The 22,068-nt window shown below is 55.2% G+C and overlaps 1 protein-coding gene across 1 annotated transcript in view; it reads right to left on the bottom strand.

Annotated features, from left to right (window-relative positions):
- PLPP3 (phospholipid phosphatase 3) overlaps positions 1–22,068 on the bottom strand; it is a 60,866-nt gene that overhangs the window by 11,719 nt on the left and 27,079 nt on the right. Inside the window, exons 2-4 of the mRNA XM_074265833.1 lie at positions 10,867–11,024; positions 3,934–4,214; positions 3,039–3,096 (exon numbers count right to left, since the gene is read on the bottom strand). Of these exons, the coding sequence (XP_074121934.1) occupies positions 3,039–3,096; positions 3,934–4,214; positions 10,867–11,024 (497 nt within the window). The remainder of the gene's footprint in view (positions 1–3,038; positions 3,097–3,933; positions 4,215–10,866; positions 11,025–22,068) is intronic.

The raw sequence follows: 22,068 nt of genomic DNA, 5'->3' as shown, positions 1-22,068 counted from the left end.
AACCCTAAGGCCAGAGCTTGTCAAAGATGAAAGTAAATCATGAAAGAGTGAATGTGAAAGTGAAAAAGGAAGAAGAGAAAAAGAATGAATGGGGCGGCGGGAGAAATGTTACTACTAGCACAGATGATACAGCAGCTTCCCTCCATCATCCGAACCAAGTGTCAGCATCCTGAGAGGCCGAGACAGACACAGAGACAGACGGGGGGGGGGGGGGGGGGGGGGTGAAGGGAGAGGGAGCCCGAAGGGAGGAAATAGGGATTTTTCCCTCTTTTGCAAGGGGTGGTTCTGACCACTGGGGATTTCTGGGTAAGGGAATGGCCTCTAAATGCAGATTAAAGCACCCAAAGTTAAGGATCACACATCCAGTATGTCAAAAGTGGGACTTGAATTTAAACTAGGGCTGCCAGAGATGGTGAAGTCCCTTTTCCAGACAAAGAGACAGAGGGTCAGAGAACCTTGCGTTACTGCGGTCCGGCCGGACACAGTAGCCAGGCTAGGAACCGTTTACCCTTGGACCCCTGACTGCCTCCCAGCTACGGCTTTTGCCTTCCTTTAAATGGTTTGCAGATGGCCAGAACTCGGGGGCCCCCTCCCCACCCTGCTCCCATCACTCTGGGGACAGACAGCTCTGCAAACAGTCGAGAATGACTCTGTCACTGATCCCAACCCCCAGCCTGCTTCCTGCAGACCCCCCGACACCTCGCCATCCTGCCAGCAGGCGGTGGGACCCCTTGGGCAGGGGCTTAGTCCTCCCGCTCCGCTCTCCACGGTCCCTGGAGTCTGGAAGGCGACCTCGGACTTGCCCGGACCGCGCCGGCCAAGAACGGCCGTCTGTCAGTCGCCCAACGGGCAAAGAGAAGCCAGTCGATCGATGGCGACCGATCAGTGGGTTCGTTCGTTCTTCTCCAACATTTAGCAGACACTCGCTGGCTGCCCACCACCCGGCTCTGAGCCTGAGCCTCTCCGGCCCTGGGAAACGCCAGCAGCTGACCCAGGGGGCCGACAGCAAAGCCAGGGAGTAACTAGAAAGTCTGTTCCCGACACCGAGGGGCTCCCAAGCGTTCCGGGTGGTGCTCGGGCACATCCCAGTCAGGAAAGGGGCCACGGCAGCCGCCCCGGGGGGTCACGGAGCGGGGACAAGGCGTCCAAACCCACCCCAATTCTAAGTGAGCGACCCCCCGGGGCCTCATTCTCTCCGAGCACCTTCTCTCACCCTCCAAACTCTTTTCCAACAGGAAGAGTCGGGACACAAAACCATCAGGTTCTTTCCTGCTTGAACTAGAGCGAAATCATTAATTCTAGAGAGCGCATGCACTGTGGGAGAGGCAGGAGAAGGAGAATAAAACCTCAGGGGGATCCGGGAGGTCTGCCAATAACCAGGCTTGATCAGGAACGACCTAAATAGTAAATCCTAGCAGGTCCCTGGCCTTGGCTTGAGACCCCCGATCCTGGACCTCGGCGCCTCCGGGCAGCCCCTTCCACGCTGGAACGACTCCCGATTAGAAGTTCTGCTAGCACGAGCGGCTCGCCATTTCCGCCCGCTGTTAGCGGCTCTGCCCTCGGGGGCGAAGCAGGTTTGGAATCATCCCCGGCCGCTCCTCTGGGGGAGGATGACTTCTCCACTTGCAGGCCGAGGGAGGCCTCCAGACGCGGGCTGCGTCTCCCACCCACGGGGACGAATCCGCCCGAGCCCGGCTGCTCAGAGCTCCGGCTCCGCGGCCGGCGGCAGAGGTTTGGAGAGGGGGCCGGCAGGGGAGGGGCGCGTCCCGGGCCGACGCTCCTCCAGTGAATGCCAGGAGACAGAGGGACGAGGCCCGCGGGAGCACGGGTGCGCAGTCCTAGGGCTGGAAGGACCCAAAGGCCTCCTCCCCTCCTCCGGCCTGAAGCTCCCGGGGGAGAAGCTGTGGCCCTCGGGGGCTCCGGCCTAAGCAGAACCGGCCACCCCTCTCCAGGGCCGGCCTTCTCCCGCAGAAGGCCACTCCCCGGACTGAGCCGGGATCGCCCGGTCAAGGATGGAGGGAGTTGTGGCCTTGAACTAGGGTCTCTAACTCTAACCTAGCTTCTCCTTCCACCATTTCGGGCTGTTCTCTCGTGACATAGTAGGTCCTCAAGGGCTGCTGGGGGATTTCACCTCTCACTGCTGGCTCGGAGAACCAGAACCGGGTCGGGTCCCCACCCATTCAGCGAGAGCCTTTCCTGGGGAAGAAGCGGGTCCTGGATCCAGCTGGGATGGGGAAGCAGAGCCTCCCTCTCCCCAGAAGGTGATTAATCCAGAAAAAATACTCTTGTCCCCCCAGACGGAAAGATGGATCGTGGGCATGGGGTGGAGAGAGAGGACAGGGAGAGGAGGAAGGAAAAAGAAAGATAAGAGAAGGGGAAAAAGGGAGGAGGACAGTGCAAAGATAAAGACAATCTGTGTTTAATGGTTTTCCAAGTTGGGGCCACCTTCCAGCTTCATATCCACCACGGCAGGAAGCTCGGGGCCTCCCACCCTGGGAGGGTTGGAGGAAGAAAGTCCCCCTCCTGCTCGGTTTCAAATCCCTACTAATGTTTTTTACACAAACCCAACACAAAGGCCCGTCCCCCACCTGTCTGCCTGACCTCCCGGGCCCTGGATGAGGTCCATCCCCGGCCAAAGGCAGGACGTCCCCGGGCACACCTGCCTCCGTGTGTGGGAGAGGAAAGGAAGGGCAGAAGCCGCAGGCCGGGACAAAGGGGCCCCCGCAGTCCGGCTTTGGCCGGGCCTCAGGAAGGGCCAGCCCGCTGACGGACGGCGCCGCCCTCTGCGGCCTCTGCGGCCGGTCCTCCCGGACGGGCCAACGGGACTCGGATTCCCCAAAGGTTTCCCCTTTCACACATGGAAACCGAAGCCAGGGGCCTGTGGCGAGGTCCAGAAGGACAGGACCTGGTCCTCGGCGACGCAACAGACACGGGGACCCTGGCTTTTCCTCCAGTACTTTATGCTTCACACAGAGCCCCCGGCCCTTCCCACGGACCGCCCCCCAAGAGGCACACCGGGGCTCAGCCCGAGTACTCACCGCCAAGTAGAGCATGGTGTACATGGAGAAGGAGGCGTGGCCGGAGAAGAAGGACTTCCTGCGCAAGAGAGAACGGGGGTGAGCCGGGCAAACTCGGGGCTTCCTATCCCAGAAGGCCGATTCGCGCCCTCACTCCCCCATCCTTCCTTTTTCTCTCCCTCTCTCACTGGGCAGAAGGGCGTGAGGGAAGCCCGCGCCTGGACGGCCCCCAGAGCTCCGGGGATGGAGGCGGTCTCCCGGAAGGGATCCCCACGGCCAAAGAGGGGCTGGCCACCCCAAGGGGGGACTTCTGAGGCAGCCTGCTTATTAGATCAACTTCCTAGTCACTGCCAGTTAATTTCATAATAATCTCCAAATAATCATCAAGCACGGCTTCCACCCGCTCGCTAATCCGGGCCCGGCAGAACAGGCCCGGTCTCTCGGACGTCCCTGTGCTCTCCGCCCGCGGCCTTCCTCAGCCCCTCCAGCGGCCTCGGAGCCCACGCCTGCGCAGTCCTGCCTCTAGTATCTGCCCTTGTAGGGCCACCCAAATCCCTGTGCCAGTCCTGGGCGGGGGCAGGGCTCTCCCTCCTCCCGAAGTCCCTTCTGGGTTTGTAAACTGGGACAACAAGCCGGGGAGGGGGGGTAGAAGCTAAACTCCTTCCATTTCACAGACGGTCAAACTGAGGTCTTGCTCAGGGTCCCCAAGCAGGACTCTGCCCGTACTGAGCCCAAGCTCTCCCTGTAATCCCCGTGGGTGCCCCAGTAAGTTTACTTTCAGGGGAAAGAGCACCCTGGGCACGTCTCCCCCTCCCACTCGGGGCTCCTTGTGGGCAGGAGCTTCGCCTTCCCCCAGTGCCCCGTACACAGTAAGCGCCAAATGCACGCTCGGGCCCGAGTCCGGCCCGTCCCCTACCTGGCTTCCTGGACCCTGCTGTCGTCCCCGCGGCACTCGTAGATCTGCACGTAGCCCGCGGAGCAGTTGACCTTGCTGAAGTCGGGGTTGCAGACGTCCAGGAAGTGGGGGCGCAGGCGGCCCACGGACACCTTGGCGATGTCCGTGAAGGACTGGCTGATGGCGCAGCCGAAGACGAAGCAGCCCACCTGCTTGTAGAGGGCGGCCACGTACGGGTTCTGGATCACGGACGGGCACTTCTCCTTCAGGTAGTAGATGCGGTAGAACTCCCCGGTGATGATCTGGAGGGGGAGGGCAGACGTGAGAGGGGGGTGGGGACAAGGGGGGAGCACTGCCCCGGTACACGGCGCGACGCCTGCTCTCGTCTGGCAGCACTGGGGCCGGTCTCGTGCCCACGATGCAGCGGGCAGAGCGGGGTCCCTTTGGAACCCAAGGGAGTCGGCAGGTCCCCCCGCCGGAGGGGTGCTTCTATTGGTCACCAAGTTTAACCGTCAGTGAGAACGCCTTCGAGCCGATCCCCCTGACGCAGCCGGCACTACCGTCGGGGGGATGGCCGCCGGCCAAGAGCGCGCGGAGGGGAAGTCTCCCCTACCTGCCCCGGAACGCCTGGCACGGCGTTTGGAAACTAACAAACTGGGGAAATGGCCCCATTAGGCCCCGTGAGCCGAAGCTGCTCAGGGCGGGTCTCTGCCCCGGACGAGGAGCGGGGCCCAGCCTAAAACATGGCTCCGTTTGTCTCGGAAAGGTTTCCGGCCTTCCAGAGCGAAAGGTTACGGGGAGGTGAGCCCAGCCGGGCGCAAAGGGCTTGAGCAGAAATACGGTTTTGCTTGATTTCTCAATGGGGAGGAGAGAAGCTGGAGGGAGGGAGAGAATCGGGAGCTTAAAACGTTTTTAAAAATCAGCGTTAATTAAATAAAGTATAATTATCTTAGCAAGTACGGGCCTTTGCTTTTTCCAGTGCGGCCACTGGCAGGGACAGCTCCGGTGGAGGCTTCGGGAGGAAATTCCTCCTGCAAACCTTGGACAGGACGCTCTCCTCCCTGGGCTGTTTTCTCATCTGGCCCTTTCCAGATAATGACATCATCTACGGAGCGCTGGAAAGGGCCTGGAATGACTCCTCAAACACGGCCTCCCGCCCGTCTCCCGGACCCGGAAGGCCGGACCGCCGTCAGCCCCGGCTTCCTCCCAGACCGGTCCCGGGACCAGCGCCTGCCCCAGCGCCTCCTTATCTACGGTGTATTTACCCGCTGCCTCCCCGGTACTCGTGAGCTCCCTAATGAGGGGCCTCGTTTTCCCTTTTTGGCTCCCGGGCCCGTTGCTTGACGCACGCTGGGGGATCGAGGGAAGGGAATGAGCGGTTATCGGGCGCTTCCTGGTGTCGGGCACTGGGCCTTCCAAGCATTCTCTGGCTGGAAGCGTGGGAGGGTGCTATCATTCCGCGTTTGAGGAAATGGGGGCAGGGAGCAGTAAGTGATCGCCACAGTCACACAGCGAGCAACCTCCCGTGGAGGATTCGAACGCGGATCTTCCTGAGTCTGAGCCCACAAGTCCACTAGCTGCCCCTTAGCTGACCGCTCATCGGCTATTCCAAAGCCAGGCGTCCTCACGGCCCGGCCCGAAGCGGAGTGAGCGCTGACTGTCCTGTTAAATCTGCACCATTCTCCTATTCTTTACAATATGAAGATAAATATTATTCTTATTCTTCATAAGTATTATTAAATAAATATAAATATTATTCTTTAATTTCTTCCATGTTTACGCAGTTATCGCATCTCCAGTACCCCGACAAGCTCCTTTTCAGAGACAGACAAGAGTCCGTCTTCTTCCTTCCTTTTCCCTGCTGTGATTATAAGAAAGCCAAGGTCCACAAGCTCCCCAAGCAGGGAGGCGTTTTACTTAGAGGCCCGGGCTCTGCCAGGGGAGGGCAGGGACTCTGCTGTCATTTAATGGCCCACCAGCCGAAGGCCTCCTGGGAGCCACGTCCCGCCACCGAGGCTCGAGCCGGGCTGGGACAGGTCGGAGGACGCCCCGCCCCAGTCCAACTGATGCTTCTCGCAGACTCTGCCTGGGATGGAGGCTGGCGGGAGTCTGAGGGAGGATCTGAACTCGGACTCTCCCGGCTCCTGTGGGGAGCAGGAACTCCGGGACACTGCAGCAGCAAAGCGGCATCTTCCCCCATCTCCTGAGCAACGGACCGAAGCTGGTCGCTGTGACTCCAAAGGGGATGGAGATCCTGCTGGGGCTCACGGCTCCCCACGGGCTTCGCAACTAAACATGGCGGTCGCCGAGTGATGGTTTCTTATCGATAAAGGTTGGATTTGTAAATCTTTCTTGTACGCTGACGTAAACAAAGTCATGTAAAGATTTCTCAGGCCTCTAGTTTAGAAAGCCTTGCAGCTTGAGTCTGGGTTCAAATCCTCCCCGACGCCCTCAGCCCCGTGCTGATCCTAGAGAAGTCCCTCTCATCAAGTCCGCGCTTCTATGTAAACGCTTGGGTTCGATGGCCCCATAAATCTGAATCCATGACCGTAGGAAATAATTCCACAGGATGTTAGATTTGGAAGAACTTCCTTAGTCAAGTAGCTGTGCTCACCCTGTTTGACTCAGTTTCCCCATCGGTAAAATGAGCCGGGGAAGGAAATGGCAAACGCTCCAGCCCCTCTGCCCAGAAAACCCCAACCGGGGGTGACGGACGGGACCGAAATAACCCCACACCCCGGGAGCCGTGTGCGCTCTCTCCGCTCTGGAGCTCCGGAGTAGGAGAGGCTCCGGCCGTAACGGCAAGCTCGGGCTCGTGCCATCAAGGACTCACAATCTCCGAGGTGGCCGAGAGCTCGCGGACATTGTGTCCCAGAATAAAGGTCCCTCTGCGATCTGTGCGGTCACGAGCTTCCGTCTGAGCTCCCCAAGAGGGGAGGGCTTCTGCTTAGAGTCCCTTAGTGATAAGAAGCTGCATCGCGTGCTGAGCACGCCACTTAGACAGTAGCGTGCTGGGGCAGAGAGTGGGAATCGGAGTCAGGGTCGGCTCCCCCGCGCGTCCCGCCGCCCCGGTAACGTAACTAAGGGGATGCTGGCCGGCAGTCCCGCCGCCCCGGTAACGTAACTAAGGGGATGCTGACCGGCAGTCACACTGCCCAGGTAACGTAACTAAGGGGATGCTGACCGGCAGTCACACCGCCCCGGTAACGTAACTAAGGGGATGCTGGCTGGCAGTCACACCGCCCCGGTAACGTAACTAAGGGGATGCTGACCGGCAGTCCCACCGCCCCGGTAACGTAACTAAGGGGATGCTGGCCAGCATCAAGAATGGGGTTTACGCCTGAAAGTCACCGGTTTTGCTGAACCCAAAACCTACCTCCAGCACTTTTAGCTCCGAGCTTGGGGGGCTCCCATCACTACTGACTCATGGGAGCCGTGCAGAGTAATAACAAAACACTAGCTAAGGCTTATACAGCCGTTGCACGGTGCTAAAAATCTCTTTGGATTAATTGGATAAGTAGAGTCCTTCTTCCTCACAGAAATACCCAGAATTATGGCAGATCCCTCCCCCAGTCTCCTCTTCTCCACACTGAGCTTCCCACTTCCTCCTTCTCAGACGGCCCCTGCTTTCCCCCTCCGGGTCCCTCCTTTCAGGATCCCCTCCCACCAGCCTCTCACTGTTCTCAGCTGCCATGTTCTGGGAGCCTGCAATTCGAGCTGATGAAACACTGTCCTCGAACCCTGGCCCTCCTCCCAGTGCTCAAGTCCCCTCATGTGCTCTCCTGACGGCGCTCCTCTTTCTCCCTGCTGAACCCCTGGGTGCCGGGTACCACGGGCCATGCACCCCGGGGGGGGGGTAGATTGACAGAACCAATGACCAATGGGCAGGACCATTTCTGGGTGAGGGGGAGGACTGGAAACAACACAAGGAAACCAGTCTCTATCTTCAAGAACCTTAACCTTAAACAGCACAGAGAGGACCGAGGGTGGGTCTGGGGAGTCCCAGGGATGCAATCCTGGGCAGAAACCTTAATGATAACCATAAATCAATAATTTGAAGGGAGGAAAGGTAAAAAAGGGGAAGGATGTCCAGGGGGTCGGCCCATAATGGGTTTGGGGCCTCTGCGATGGGGTGGCTCGGCCCGGGGAGGGCCAAAGCAGAGGGGATTAACTGCTCCCGGGAGAGAAGGGGGGCCCGGCCTCCGAAAGTCACGTTCAGAGAGTGCGATCTCGCAGCAAGGCGGACGGCTGTCGAGACGGGCGGCGGGAGTGGCCGCAGAAGGGGCGGACGAGCGGCCTCGGCCCGGGCGTACGGACGCCGCTCCCCCCTCCCTCTCCCCAGCACGTCCGGAGCGTTCAGGACGGTCTCAGAAGAGTCCCAACCATTTGATCGGGGACAACAAAGCAAGAAGATTAATTCGCTCCTTCTCGGTTGGTGGTCTTGGTAATTGCCCAGATGGAGTGGATTGTAAATTGGGGGACTGGGTCTCCTGCTGATCCCCCACTGGGCAGGGACAAGTTCGCTTCTCGAGAGAGCCGAAAACCTGAGCGGACTCTAATGAGGGGCCCGGCTCCCAGGGCCTGTGTGGCTGGAGGGGCTGCCTCCGATAAAGGGAAAGGGAGAAGAATAATTCAGCCCAGATGTGTGGAAACTGAAGCCTGATCCTGAATAAACACGTCTTGGAGATGTGCTGCTCTTCTTGCGTCTCCAACAAGCCATCTGCATGCGGTGCAGAGAATGTCGCTCTGTGTGAATTGCTGGAAGTATTTAAGGCAGATATTTGAGAAGCAAACATTGGGCTTCTCTTCCCTCCCAAGTTCACGGACTCATAGGATGTGAGCGGAGAGGGCCCCTCGAACGCAGAGCACGGGGACAGAGAGCCCCGAGATCAGGAGCCTGGAACGTCAGGACGCCAGAGCGAGGCCAGGGAGGCAGGAGGCCGAATCGGGGCTGAGAGGGACGTCGTGTAATATAACGTAATATAGATATTCCCGAGAAGCCCCGGGATACAGAGCATCCGAACAAGAAACACGCAATGTCAGAGATCACCGAAATCCAAAACCTTCCTAAGGGAAGAGGCGTGCGCAAGATCTCACACCAGTAGACTGAAGATGAGCCTCATGATTAAGACCGAGAGTTCTTCCTCTTTTCTTTGGTCCTGGGCCCCTCTGACAGGCCTGAGAAGTCCGGAGTCCTTTGTAGGAACCGTGTCTTAATGCGTGTAAAACAGATAAAGGGATCACCAAAAAAATGCTGCCCAAAAGTAGTCAAACATGTATCAGACCAAGTGGATGCCCTGAGCAAGAGCAAGATTTAGGATGATGTGAAAGATGAGCGGGTCCTGGAGGCTCTTCCAGCTTTCCAGCCTTCCCCCCGGAAAACTGTCCACCTCGGTCTCCCCTGAAGGAAGGGAAGCTCCTCAGGGAAGGGAGCATGCTTCATGTTTGCCCGGCACACAGCTGGCACTTACTACGTGCTTGCTGGACTGGCAAGGATCCAAATTTTGTGAATTTCCCCAGTGAGAGGATCAAAGCTCTGTACACAGCAGGAGTTTACTAATTGTTGTTTCAACAAACAAATGAGTATCATTAGCTCTAGTCCTGAAAGGGACCTTGGGGATCGAGCACTGGAAGCCTTTCATGTTGTGGAGGACACGGAGGTCCAGCCGGGGAGCGGCATCTGAGTCCTGAAGCTGGAACAAGTGGGTGTCGGGACACCCAGACTCACCCCCATGTTCACTCTACGGGGGGTGGGGGGGGGAGCCAAGCCCGTCTCCCTCAATTTTCTCATCTGTGAAAGGGGCTTCCGGGTGAAACATCCTGGGAGGACCCCGGTGAGCGCTGGGCCGGCGAGGAGGAGCACCGCGCGGGCGGCCGTGGCCAGGCCCGGAGCTGCCGGCTCGCTGCCGTCCACGGGAGGAAGACGGGCAGGTAAAAGAGGCGACGGGTATTTTATTTCTCCGTCCTAATCCCCCTCCCCTGCTAGAGTCATCAAGTCCTGCTGAGGCAACAGGAGGGGAAGAAAGGCCTGAGCCCGGGAGCTCCTGCGGGGAGGACGGGGCTTGGGGGCCATCTGGAAGAGGTCGGGATGACGAGCTTTTTCCTCCTCTTTTGCCATCACAGGGGCCTGTTTCTTCAATCACTTGTTAGGGTTTCTGTCCTCGGGTCTCTATCCCATTAGCCTCACGGGGAGGGCCGGCAAGCCTGAAGAACCAGGCCCCGTTCTGCCTGGGCCCCGTTCTTCCCAGAGCCCCCGTCTGTCCAGGGCCCCCTTCTCCCCCCCCCAGCAAGTCCATCTTGTCCCAGAAAAGCCCAAAGCTGCGAGCTGCAGGCATGTGGCCCTAATGAAAAATCGGGGAGGGGGAGGGGGGAGCGCTCATCACGGACCCTCACCGCAGCCCCCCCGGCCTTGCACACAACAGTTTCAGAAAGCGGGGACACAGGGAAGGCTCAGGGGGAAGTGGCTGACTACCGGCCACCCACCCGAAGGCCCGCGCTCCGGGACGACCAAACCCCTGTGGCAGGGAAGCGGATTTAGCCTGGCAGGCAGAGCCTCCCCCCCCCCCAGAGCCCCTAGTGGACCCCACAAACCGCTGGTGGGGGTGGCGCGCCTGCCAACTCAAAAGCCCATGATTCCGCCACCTGGGGCGGGCATCTTCTCCCCAGTGCATGGCAGGGAGCCGAGCTCAGAGGCTAATGACACGCGCGCTTTTAAGTTCAGCTCCCTCAGCTTTTAGATGAAAGTGTTTTAGAGTATTTTGTACATTCTCACCACTAATGGTGTTATTGCGCCCATTTTACAGATGCACAAACGAGGAGCGGAGCTTTCACCCAACTCCCAGGCCGCTGCTCCCCCTCTCGGGCACCGCCAGCCACCCACGGGCTCCAGAAAGGAGAGCGCTGGGAGCTTCGGTCTCCTCCCCCGACATCCCCGGGGGAAGCCCGCGCCCTTACCGCAAGGATGGCGATGACGATGCCCACGGCGCACAGGACGGCGTCGTTGATGGTCTCCCCCGTCTTCAGGGGGTACCGGATGCTCTCGTCGCTGCAGTAGAAGCCTCGCCGGTACGGCTTGATGGTGCTGGTCTCGATGATGAGGAAGGGCAGACCCGCTGGGGAGGGAGAGAGAACAAGGTCAGCGCCGCGGTGCCCACCGGGAACGGCCTGAGGGAGGGGGAGCCCGCCCCAGTGTCCCCGGGCGCCCAGCCCCCGCCCGCCCGAAGGAGGGCCCAGACCCCTGAGGAGGTGAGGCGGGCTGTGTATCCCTGGGCACCCAGACCCTGCCCGCCAGAAGGAGGGCCCGGACCCGTGGGGAGGTGAAGCGGGCTGTGTATCCCTGAGCACCCAGACCCTGCCCGCCAGAAGGAGGACCAGTGGAGCCGGCCCCAGCGCCCCCAGACGCCCAACCCTGTGCCCGGCCCGAAGGAGGCGACCGGACCTATCATTCCCCTGGGAGAGTCAGGTCAGGAAATCCTGCCCCCACAATCTGTAAAGAGGGGGAACAAATGGGGGTCCCCCCACCCCAGGAGAAGAGGACTGGCTTAGGATCACGCAGCTACTATCTGAGGCAGGAGTTGAACTCAGATCTCTCAGCAAGCTATCCAGCCCTCCTTATGAGGTGGGGAAGTCCCCCGGAGCCCCGCCCCAAATGTGGATAAGTGAGAAACAAGCAGAAGCCAGGTGTTCTCCCCACCCACTGCACCACACAGCCTGGCACACAGCAGGAGCTTAAACTAGGAATACTCTATCCCAGATGAGCAGCCCAGTACAGGCACAAAGGGGAGGCTTGTGTGGATTGTACCACTGAGACCCCAGGCTCACCTTCTCAGATGATGAAACACCAAAGGACAGAAAATGGGGAACTAGACGATCACCATTTATTAAGCGCTTACAGTATACTAGACGGTGGATATCACCTTGACCAACGTTCTCTTTTGACAGATTACGCCGTCGAGGCCTGGAGAGAAATCCCGTGCTGAGCCGCCCAAGCAGGGAAAGCGACCCCCCTCTCCTGGGTGGCCGCCCTTAGCACAGCCTGATTTTTATATTAATGCCGCTTATCTACCCGAGCAGGGGAGAAATTCCTCTGGGCAGAGACACTCGTTCATCCCTTATCCCTTCTGGAAGCTCCCAGAAGCCCCCTCTGCCCCTTGGGCTCCTCCCAGAATTCCCCTTCCGGGGGCGTCTGGGCCAGCTGGGTCTCGTTCCTCTGTCAGCGAAGCCCTCCAGCACAGCCCGACGAGGGACGGGGAGCTCACTACCACCGCCCTACTTTTCAACAACCCACGACTGGGGAGGTTCCCGAGCTCCGAGCCTCCGTGGCTTATGGGGCAGCTCCAGTGGGCAGAGAGCCCTCGGCCCTTTAAACACTTGAGGCCAGTTCTCAGGCCCCCAGCCCAGCCTTTTTTCCCCCAAGGTCTCCCCTGATTGGGCGTCACGGGCACTGCCTTGGGGAGCCCTGCCATCCCAAGAGCCAACTCGGGCAAAGGTCCCCCGGAGCCGGCCGTGCTGGGAGCGGCTCAGCTCCACCTTCGAAGGGCGGCCCAGGGGTCTCCCGGCCCGGGCCCAAGAGAAAGGCTTGCTCCCTACTACAATCCCCCGGTCTGGGAATAAGACAGTAACAATGACAATAAAATTACGTCTCCTTCACTGGCTCACTCAAGCTGAAAAGTCGTCCCCCAATACACGCGTCCCTTCAAATACGGCTCAGACCACGGAACAGCGGCTTCTCCCAGTCCCTCCCATAAGGGCCCCGGCAGGACTGGAACCCAGAACCTCCGCCCAGACTGACTTCTTTCCACGACGTGATGTTTCCTCTTAAAGTAAACTTTGCCGAGCAGGAGCTCCAGGAGCGCATTGGGACTCTCCCATCGCCCACCTGGCCGGCAGCCATTCAAGGCTAACTGAAATTCTCATTCGCACCTGGAAGCGGTATTGCCCACAAAATCTAACCACAGCGTTCTGGTCTCTGTCTTTGGCTCTCCATCTCCGTTAGAAAGTAACCTCCCTGAGGGCGGGGCCCAGAACCGAACCGGTACGGAACGGAACCAGTACAGAACCGGGGCTTGAAGATCGGTAAACTTGCCCTCTGACCTCCTTCAAATGCTCCGGAGGAAAGCGAAGCCTTAAGGAGAGTAATGTGGTTTTAGTTGAACGTTTTTTAAGCTATCCTGGCGTCTTTGCCCTTTGCCCCAAACCCCATCTGAAAAAAACGTCAGGATGGCGTAACTAGAGTCAATTTCATTTGTTCGGATCCTTTCCGATATTGTCCCAGAAACACAAAAGGCCTGATGGGCTCCATTCTTCGGATTTATTTAAATTCCATTGTTATTTACTTTTGTGACCCCTAACTGCTTCCTGTGAGCACAACAATTTACTTTATCAAATTTATATTGGCTCCCAAAAGAAATAAAAGCAGCCGCCACATTAGGGTGCTGGACGGTCAGAAAGTAAACAGAGCAGTTATCAAATGCTGTTACCTCCAGCCTCCTGAAGAACAAAAAGAGAGCGAGGAAAAAGGGGGAAGGGAAAGAAGGGAGGAAGGAAATGAGCACTTATTAAGCACCAACGGTGAGCCAGTCACTGGGCATATATTACCTCGTTTATGGGCTCATTGATATGTGGGATCGATACACTGCCTTAAGGTTTGCAAAATTCTGTATCTATATATACATTATCTATAAGATATATATTTTATATATTATGTATAATATACCTTAATATATAATTATATATTATATTAATATATAATATATCCTAATATGCATTAACATATTTTAATGTATTATACAGAATATATTGTATCTTAACATATATTAATTATATGTTATATTAATATTTAGTTAAAATATTAAGCTATAATATGTTATATATGATAGAGATATATTTACATTCTTTATAGATAACATATATATTATTATCTTAATTGCTTCTCCCTGAACCAAAGGGGTGCTTATTATTATTATATCCATTTTATAGCTACCGGGCCTGAAGCTGGCGGGAGAAGGGAGTGGTCCAGAGCCGCGCAGCATCTGCAGCGGACCGCGTACTCCGGCTCATAGAGGTCACCGGAACCTTGCGAGGGTATCAGGTGCAAAATATTATCCTTTGTCTTACAGAGGAAGAAAGTTAAGGCTGCAAAAGGCCAGGCAAAAGCCTCCCTGTTTCACCCGCCCGTGGAAGGCTTGAAAGCTCTCTATACGGCGACCCTATGGGGTCGAGGGGCGGCCAGTTTCCTTTGGGCACCTGATTCAAGATGAGAAGATGGCCTTAGAAATCCTCCTTTTAAAAGCAATGAAGGGGGCAGCTAGGGGGCACTATAGAGCACCAGCCCCGGAGTCAGGAGGACCTGAGTTCAAATTTGACCTCAGACACTTACTGCTTCCTGGCTGTGGGACCCTGGGTAAATCACCTAACCCCAATTGCCTCAGAAAAAAATAAAAATAAATAAAAGCAAGGTGGGAAAAGTGAATGACTTGTTTGAGGCCTTTCCCCAGATGTGATGCCCCAGCCCCCGGCTCTCTGGGGGCCATTGTCTGAGCGAGTCCTCAGCTCTGGCTCCCTCGGGGAGCCCGCCCAAGCACGGGGAAGGTCCGGTGACGGCCCGTGTCCCGGGGAGAGGGGAGCTTTCCAAGCCTTCATCAGGCTACCTCAGTGTCTGAAACCTGACCGCCGACTCCGAGCCAGCTCCGGGCCAGAAACTGGATATTCATCGTCTGCTTTTAAAATCCTCACACCATAATGAAAAACGCGGCTCCGCGCGGGAGCCTGCCTCGGTCTCTCTCCAGGGCCTTGGGGCCCGGGCCCAGCTCCCACATACGTGGCCCAGGGCCGGGGAGCCAGCTCCTCTCTTTGGCTAATAGCTTTCACATGACAGGTCTGTAAAACACATGTTCCCCGAGACAATTAAACGGCCCAGCAGCCGAGCACGCCGGGAAAGCAGAAGTCTGGCCTGTCCCTCTGCCCTCCGAAACCCAAGCAGAAGCTGTTATTTTTCTCCCATTCTCCTCACTGCCACCTCCCGGCCCAGCCCTGGGCTTCCAAACAGGAGGCGAGTGTTCGAGCCTCACTCTAGCATGATGGGAAGCAGATGAAAGGCCGGGCTCGAGCTGCTGCTGGCCCGCTCCTGGCAGGCCCCAGCTGGTGATTTCTGTTCTCCCCTCCCCCCTCTCTTTCCATCAGTATGGTGGGGATTCGCTCCCTTCCCTTTTTTCCCACCCCTTCCTTCTGTTTCCTTCCCTCCTTTTCTTCCCTCCCCTTCTCTCTTCCTTCTTTCTCTGTCCCTCTCTCTCTTTTGTCTCCTTCTCTGTGTATGTGTCTCTCTGTCTGTCTCGTCCTTTTCCCTCTACTTACCCTAACCCTACAGGATTACTGGAACAAAGAACAAATGAGATGAGGTAACACGGTATAGCAGAAGGGGATAAATACACCAGAAGTCGGGAGACTGTTTGGTTCATCTCTCAGTTGGTTCATCTGTATAATGGGGGCATTAACTAGATCCCCTGACTCCCCTTCTGAGCTATGACCTGGGGGATGTGTTTAAGCTTTACAACACCCCATAAATGCTCGCTGTTACTTGTTCTGTCCTGTGGCCAAACTGGACCACCGAGGCCCAGAGGGCTGGCTCAGCCCCGTTCTCCCTCCCGCGGGCCCAGGTGCCTGCCGTCCAAGCCGGGCTCCCTCCTCGCCATATCGCCCTGGAGAGGCGGTCCTAGAGGAAGCCAAAAAACGGGACTCTGGCAAACGGACAGAAATCAAAGGGCTCTGTGTGGCTCCAGGGCTTTGGAAGGCTAACACTTGCAGAGAGGGGGGCAGGCTGAGCGTTCCCTGCCCACCCACTGATCTGGGGCCCCGGCCCCCAACCCGCTGATCCTCCCCACCGGAGTTCCCTTCTACGCCCAAGTCAGCACAGAGGCCTGGCTTCCTGAAACGTTCCCGGGGAGGCTGCGGGAAGAAGGAAGTCACCTCCATTTTCCACACAGAAAACCAGGGGCTGCGAGGCGGGGCTCCCATTTCCCACATCCCACCTCTGATTAGGTATTCCTAAGTCAGTTATAGCCAAGGAGAAGCATCCGCCGGGAGGGCTCGGCCTCCTCACTGAGGGAGCCGAAGGGCCAATCACCTCCCTCCGAGCTCTGTTTCCTCATCTATGGACCCGAGGGGCTGGAGCCCCAAACTGCCGTCCTAAGGCCCTTTCCAGCTGTGACCGCCCCTCTCCCAACTCCTCAGTTTCCCCTTCCCCACACGCTCCCCCCCCCAAAAAAAAAGAAACACTCCGAGGGCCGCCTGACAAACCAAAGCCTCCCTTCGAAGCTGCTAACGCAAATATTTAGGTAACATGCAAGTGACAGGCTTCCTATTGAAGGTAATTAATAGCCGCTGGCCCTCGGAACGCGCAGCCCACCTTACTCAGTTTACAATATTTGTTCAGATTTGGAATCTGGACGCGATCCAGGTTCAACCGAAGCGGCTTCGCCGGCTCGCCCCCGACCTGGATCGGGCAGAGGGACGAACGCCAGCTTTTTACTGGGGTGCGCGTCAAACAGGTCGAGTGCAGAGCCTTCTGGGAGAAAGAGTGACCGCTTCTTCTGAACCGCCACGGCCGGGCCTTTTGGCCCAGAGACTCCCCCCTCCCACCGTCCAAACAAGTGTCTGTACACTCATATAACATATATGTAAATATATGCATTTATATAATAGAGGTAAATAGGTACATTTATATACACACTTATATAACGTATATGCAAATATATGCATTTATATAATATAGGTAAATATGTGCATTTATATACATATACATGAATATATACATTTATATATACAAATATATATATACACACACAGACAAATACACATATAAATAAATAGATAGATAGATGGAAGGAAAGGAAGGAAGAGAGGGAGGAATTGCTCCTGCCCTCAAGAAGCTTTTATTCTCTATCAAGAAACAACTGGAGTTCTTCCTTCCTGCTGCTTTCCCCAACAAATGCACCGCAGAAGTTCCAGTGTTACTATGTTATGGATCAGTCAGTTAATACACCTAAAGTGCCTACTACGTGCCAGACTTTGTGGAACTTTTATTTTACACACACCCTCTCATCTCCCTGGGAACCATCAGCCCCACAGTGACTTTTCGCATGAAATTTCCCCTACAACCCCCTCTATTTGGGGACCCCAGTCCTTCCACCCACGCGGAGGCTCCTGACACAAATGTTTCACATGCAGTCGCTCTGGGAGTGGGATCCAACATCCCACAGGCATGGGTAGCACATTCTCCCGATGACTAAGTTCATCCATAAATAGGTCCCTCAGTCTGGGCTCGGGTTCCTCTCACCCTCAGCTCTCCCCACCATGTTTGCCGTGGCTATTAAAGACTGTGGCAAACATTCCCTGACCAGCTCATTTCCCATTTGGGAGGACAGGCTAAGGGTCGTTCTGGGGCACTTGTGTCCTGCCTGGGCTCCCGCTGGGCACAGTCCCTGGGCCCCTGTGCATGGCAGGGGCCCCTCGGGGGCCCGGAGCGCCGCGCCCTCCTGCCTTCTCTTGGCCCAGCGGCTGCCTCGAGTCCACCCGAGAGCTGCCTCTGACGTCCAACCTCCCGGCCTTCTGATGTCCCGCCAGGCCCGGCGGAGTTTATTTTACCGCCCGGTGAACCTCCCGTTTTCAGCACACCTGGCTTCCCGGCCTGGATAGGGGCATTCATTCCCAGGAATGCCTTTTTTAACCATTTGAAAAACAAAAACATTGGGGATTTTCCCCCCGCGATTATTATGATCACGATTATTATTACAGGCTTGCCTGTTAACCAGTGTCGGGGAAGGGTTGGGGTGTGAACCCCCAGGTCCACAACCTGAAATTTCCTTTCCTGGGGCGCGGTCGAGGTCCTGCTGACCACAGAGAAAACTCCAGCTCCTTCTGAGGCCGAAGGCGGCCCTGGCCAGCCTCCCGGCCTCCATCCAGCGCAGCAGCCCTGGCTCAGTCCGGAGGGCCTAATTAATGTTTTTCAGCCAGCCGCACCCAAATATATTGATGTTTGTTTATTCGGCCGGGGGAGAGGGAAAGGGGCCAACAGCAAGCAGATTGGCGCTCTCACTCAAAGCCGCAAACTGGACGCGGGGCCTGCAGGAACCTGGCCTTGACCGGCCGCCAGCTTCATTAGGGAGATAATTATCACCCTACAATCCAGCTTCCAGCTGGGAGGGCAGGGATGACTCTGGGGCGATGGGCACAGAAGCTTGTCTCTCCCTGACACTGTGAACCATTAGTACGAATATTAAACTGAATTAGAAACGGAGGGGGAAGAGGAAATGGGGCTGACACACAATGGGGAGATTGTACCGCGAATCCCAGCTCCCCATGAGGACCATATTCTGTAGGTGAAAAAGATATTATGTGACTGGGAATCATGGAATGAGGAGGAAGAGGAGGGAGATGGGGAAGAAGGAAGAAAACGCACTGGTCTTTGTATCATAACGCTCCGTATTTCAGGATAAGGTGCCGTGCAAGGAACGTAGTCAAGATTTTAAAAAGCGTTCACTTTGGAGTTAAGAGGAACTGGGTTCAAATTCCAGCAAGACCCCAACTCCTCGGGACTTCGTTTTCTGTACAGCAGAAAGGTTGACCTACATCGTCTCTAGATCCTTTCTGGCTCTGGACATGCGATCTTAGGAGAGAAGCCCAAAGAAGCAGAAAAAGAACCGACATGGACATGAAGGAGCTGCCCGTCCAGTTGGGGAATGGTTGAACAATGTGATGGAGTAGGGTATTATTGTGTAAGGGGGGCAGAAGAAGGAAACTTGGGAAGACTTCCATGAACTGATGAGAAGTGAACAGAACCAGGAGAGTATATAATAGCAATTTTGTAAAGCCAAACTCTGGAAGATTTAAGAACTCTGATCAATTAGATGCCCCACCATGACTGATAATGAAATCTGCTCATCTCCCACTAAGTCTTATGGTCCACAATGAGAATATATTTGAGGATATGTCCACAGTAGGAATTTATGTTGCCAAAGTACACGTGTTTACAATGGCCTTGTTTTTCCCTTTCTTTTACAATAGTTAGAGGAAAACAGAGGATTCTGGGAAGGAGAACAGGTAGATTTTTTTTTTCCTTAAAAACAAAACAAATTATTTTTTTTTTTAAAAGAGTGGGATGATGAAAAGTACAGTATGAGTTGAAGTGAGAAGGCAATAATTAGCAAGGTGCCTGGAACTGGAAGCTAGCTTTGAGAACCAGGAGAAAAAGGCTAAAAAATGCGGCCCCATTATCTAACAGACTTGAATTCTAAATTGAGGAGTTGTGACCTAATCTGATGGGCAGGAGGAAGTCCTATTGATTTTTTTTTTTTTTTTTTGAGCAAAGGAGATACTTATTTAAATAAGTGGGCCACAAGGCTAGGTCTGAAAGATACTGAAGTCCAGACAGTGGACCTGAAAGTAAAATCTCCTCCTAAGCTACACATAATTCCACCTCCCACTTTAGATTGTGATCATTCCAATGCCCCAAATCCACCTTCTTCAAAGGTCATAGCTACAAAATTCCAAGCATCTCTCTGAAAAACTAACAATTAAGTCAAGGATTTAGCTGTTCTGTTTGCATGGTGACTAACCACCAGCATCCCTGGTTTGCTCAGGGAGGTGATTGTGTCGGCCAAATGTTCTGTGACCTGTGGACGGAACCTGACAGTTTGGGAACCAGGACCCGAAGGGGCAATAAGGGAAAAAGACAACTGGAATTGTTGTCAGAGGGACAAAATTGCGAAAGGGGAGTTAGATTAGATGGTCTCTAGTTTTATGACTTGGGAAAGCAAGGTGGCTCAGTGGGTAAAGCTCTACACAACTTCAAATTCGAACTCAGATATTCATTGGCTGTATGATCCTGGGCAAGTCATTCAACCCTTTTTTGCCTCAGTTTCTTCATCTATAAAATGATCGGGAGAAGGAAATGGCCTGAATCTCTGCCAAGAAAACCCTAAATGGAGGTACATGGGACACGACTGAACAACAACAAAATTCTATGACCCTGCAACCCGTGTGACCTCTCTGGGCCTGTTTTCTCTTTCGTAAAATGAAGGGGTTGGGCTGGATGACCCCTAAGTCCTGTCCAGCGTTAGGGCGCTGACCCCGGGATTGGAAGGTGCTGCTCCAAAAGGACCCGAGGCAATCTCACGGCGAGAAGGTCCTCCTTCATCCGTGGGAGCACGGCTAAAAGGGGGCCCAGGGCCGCTCCCACCTCCCGGGCTCTGTCAATGTTCCTTTTGTAAAATGTAGAAATTTTCTTCCAATCTGACAGCCGCCACCTGCACAAATAATCTCGGTGGGTAATTCTGTAACTGAATACAAGCACTGAAAGCTGTGCAGTTTGAAGTCCCCCCAAATCCTTTTGACCTCCTCCTTCAAGGCTCACTAATCACTTTCTAATTTAGAGGTGATTTCCTTTCCACAGGCCTTCTCTATAGGATTCTCTTGCTTTGAGCATCTAGGAGGGAAATGGATTACATTAACTCCCTTCATTAAAATGGAAGTCAGGCTGGGGCCAGTGATGCTCGAGGCCTGGCAGACTCGCCGGTGACCTCTCCAAAAGGTACAGGGAAAAGGGGGCGTGAAGGGGAAGAAAGCGGCTTTAGAATAACCTCTCGCTGAGCGAGGCCCGAAGCCGGCCTGAAAACATGAAACCCAATTCTTTCCTCCTCCACCCCCTCGCTCCTGCCTCAGAATCTCTTCTCAGAGACTGCTCTCGGAGGAATCTTCTCCGGCCTACGCTTCACTGGGTCCCCGGCCAAGGTCATCTCCACACAGTCCCCAGACAGGAAGGCCATCGGCCCCCCCGGGGCTGGGCCACACCGGGCACCTCCGCTGCCAGGCGGCTGCCCGAGACGCGATAAAGACGCCAGTCTGACCTAAGGCTGGAAATGAGACCAGTCCGACGTGGCCATCTTTGGGGAGAGGAAAACAACTGCAGCTGGCAAACTCCCACAGAAAGGGCAAAAACAGAATTATTACTATTATTATTGGTGATGCTCACAGCAATAAAAATAGCTCAAGCTTTTAGAGTGCTTTCAGATGTGTTTTCTTGGGTCCAGAGGGGTTGCTCCTTCCGACCCAACAGAGAGCCCACTCGTGCACGAGATATCAACAAAGTGCAAGACTTCACAGGAAGGCTTCATAGAGGCCTAGAAGTGGGCTTGCAAACTGAAACACTTGGAGGATTACTGGAAATAAAAGAAACTGTAGAACTCAAGAAGTGCAAGGGACGCTCCCAGATGAGCTGCCTTGACTTATTTTCTATTATCTGGATGATCCTCCGCTGCCAGGTGGTGACCCACTGCTATATGGAAAACAAAGCTGAAAGCAACTGGCCTCCTTGGGGTTTTGTGGGACCCAGGGCTCCTCAAATTGCCACCTTCAGGGTGGCTGAGATCCTGAAGTCTGAGGAGGGCCAGGAGGCCAAGAAATGAGCACTAGGAAATTAGAGAGAAAATCTGGCCTTTATCAGGGATTTCTAATCTGGAGAGGAAATGCCTTATCTGGGGCAGAGGTTAGAACCTGTGGCAGGAAATCACCAGGGTTCAATAAATGGACTTGGAAGGCTGGAGCTGAGGCTCTTCTGGAGACTGGAGCTGGTCGTGGTCAAGTGGCGTGGTCATGGTCAGCCACCCCCCACCCCTTTGGAGTTTCAGGCTCCTCATTACTAAAATAGGGTTGCCATGCCAACCTCCCAGGACTGAAGGGAAGACCTAGTGGGACCAGAGCCGTGAAAGCCCTCTGCAATCATGAAGCCTCCTATAAATGTCAGCGATTAGCAGGATCGTGATTAACTAGAACAACAATTTGCAGAACAGACCAACTCGCTCCTCTGTGATCATTGCCTCACTAATCAGAGTTCTGTTTGTGAGCAAGTAGCTGGGCTTCTCTCTATAGATTTCACTGAAACTCAACTGGAGAAGGAGCAGGAAAAAGCTGGGGATTAGAACACAGTCATTTACCAACTTATCTTAGATTCAAGAAAAGTTAAAACCACTAAATGATGCTGGTATCAAGAAAAGGAACTCTTACTCTTCCAAATGGAAGATACTAGACCTAGAGTCAGGAAAACATGGCTTCCATTCCCACTTCTGCCCCAAACTATCCAGATGGCTCAGGGGTTAGAGCCCC

This window comes from Sminthopsis crassicaudata, chromosome 4 (assembly GCF_048593235.1).
Source record: "Sminthopsis crassicaudata isolate SCR6 chromosome 4, ASM4859323v1, whole genome shotgun sequence".
Lineage (NCBI taxonomy): Eukaryota > Metazoa > Chordata > Mammalia > Dasyuromorphia > Dasyuridae > Sminthopsis > Sminthopsis crassicaudata.
The sequence above is the reverse complement of the archived record's forward strand: the minus strand, read 5'-3'. Positions and strand labels throughout refer to the sequence as shown.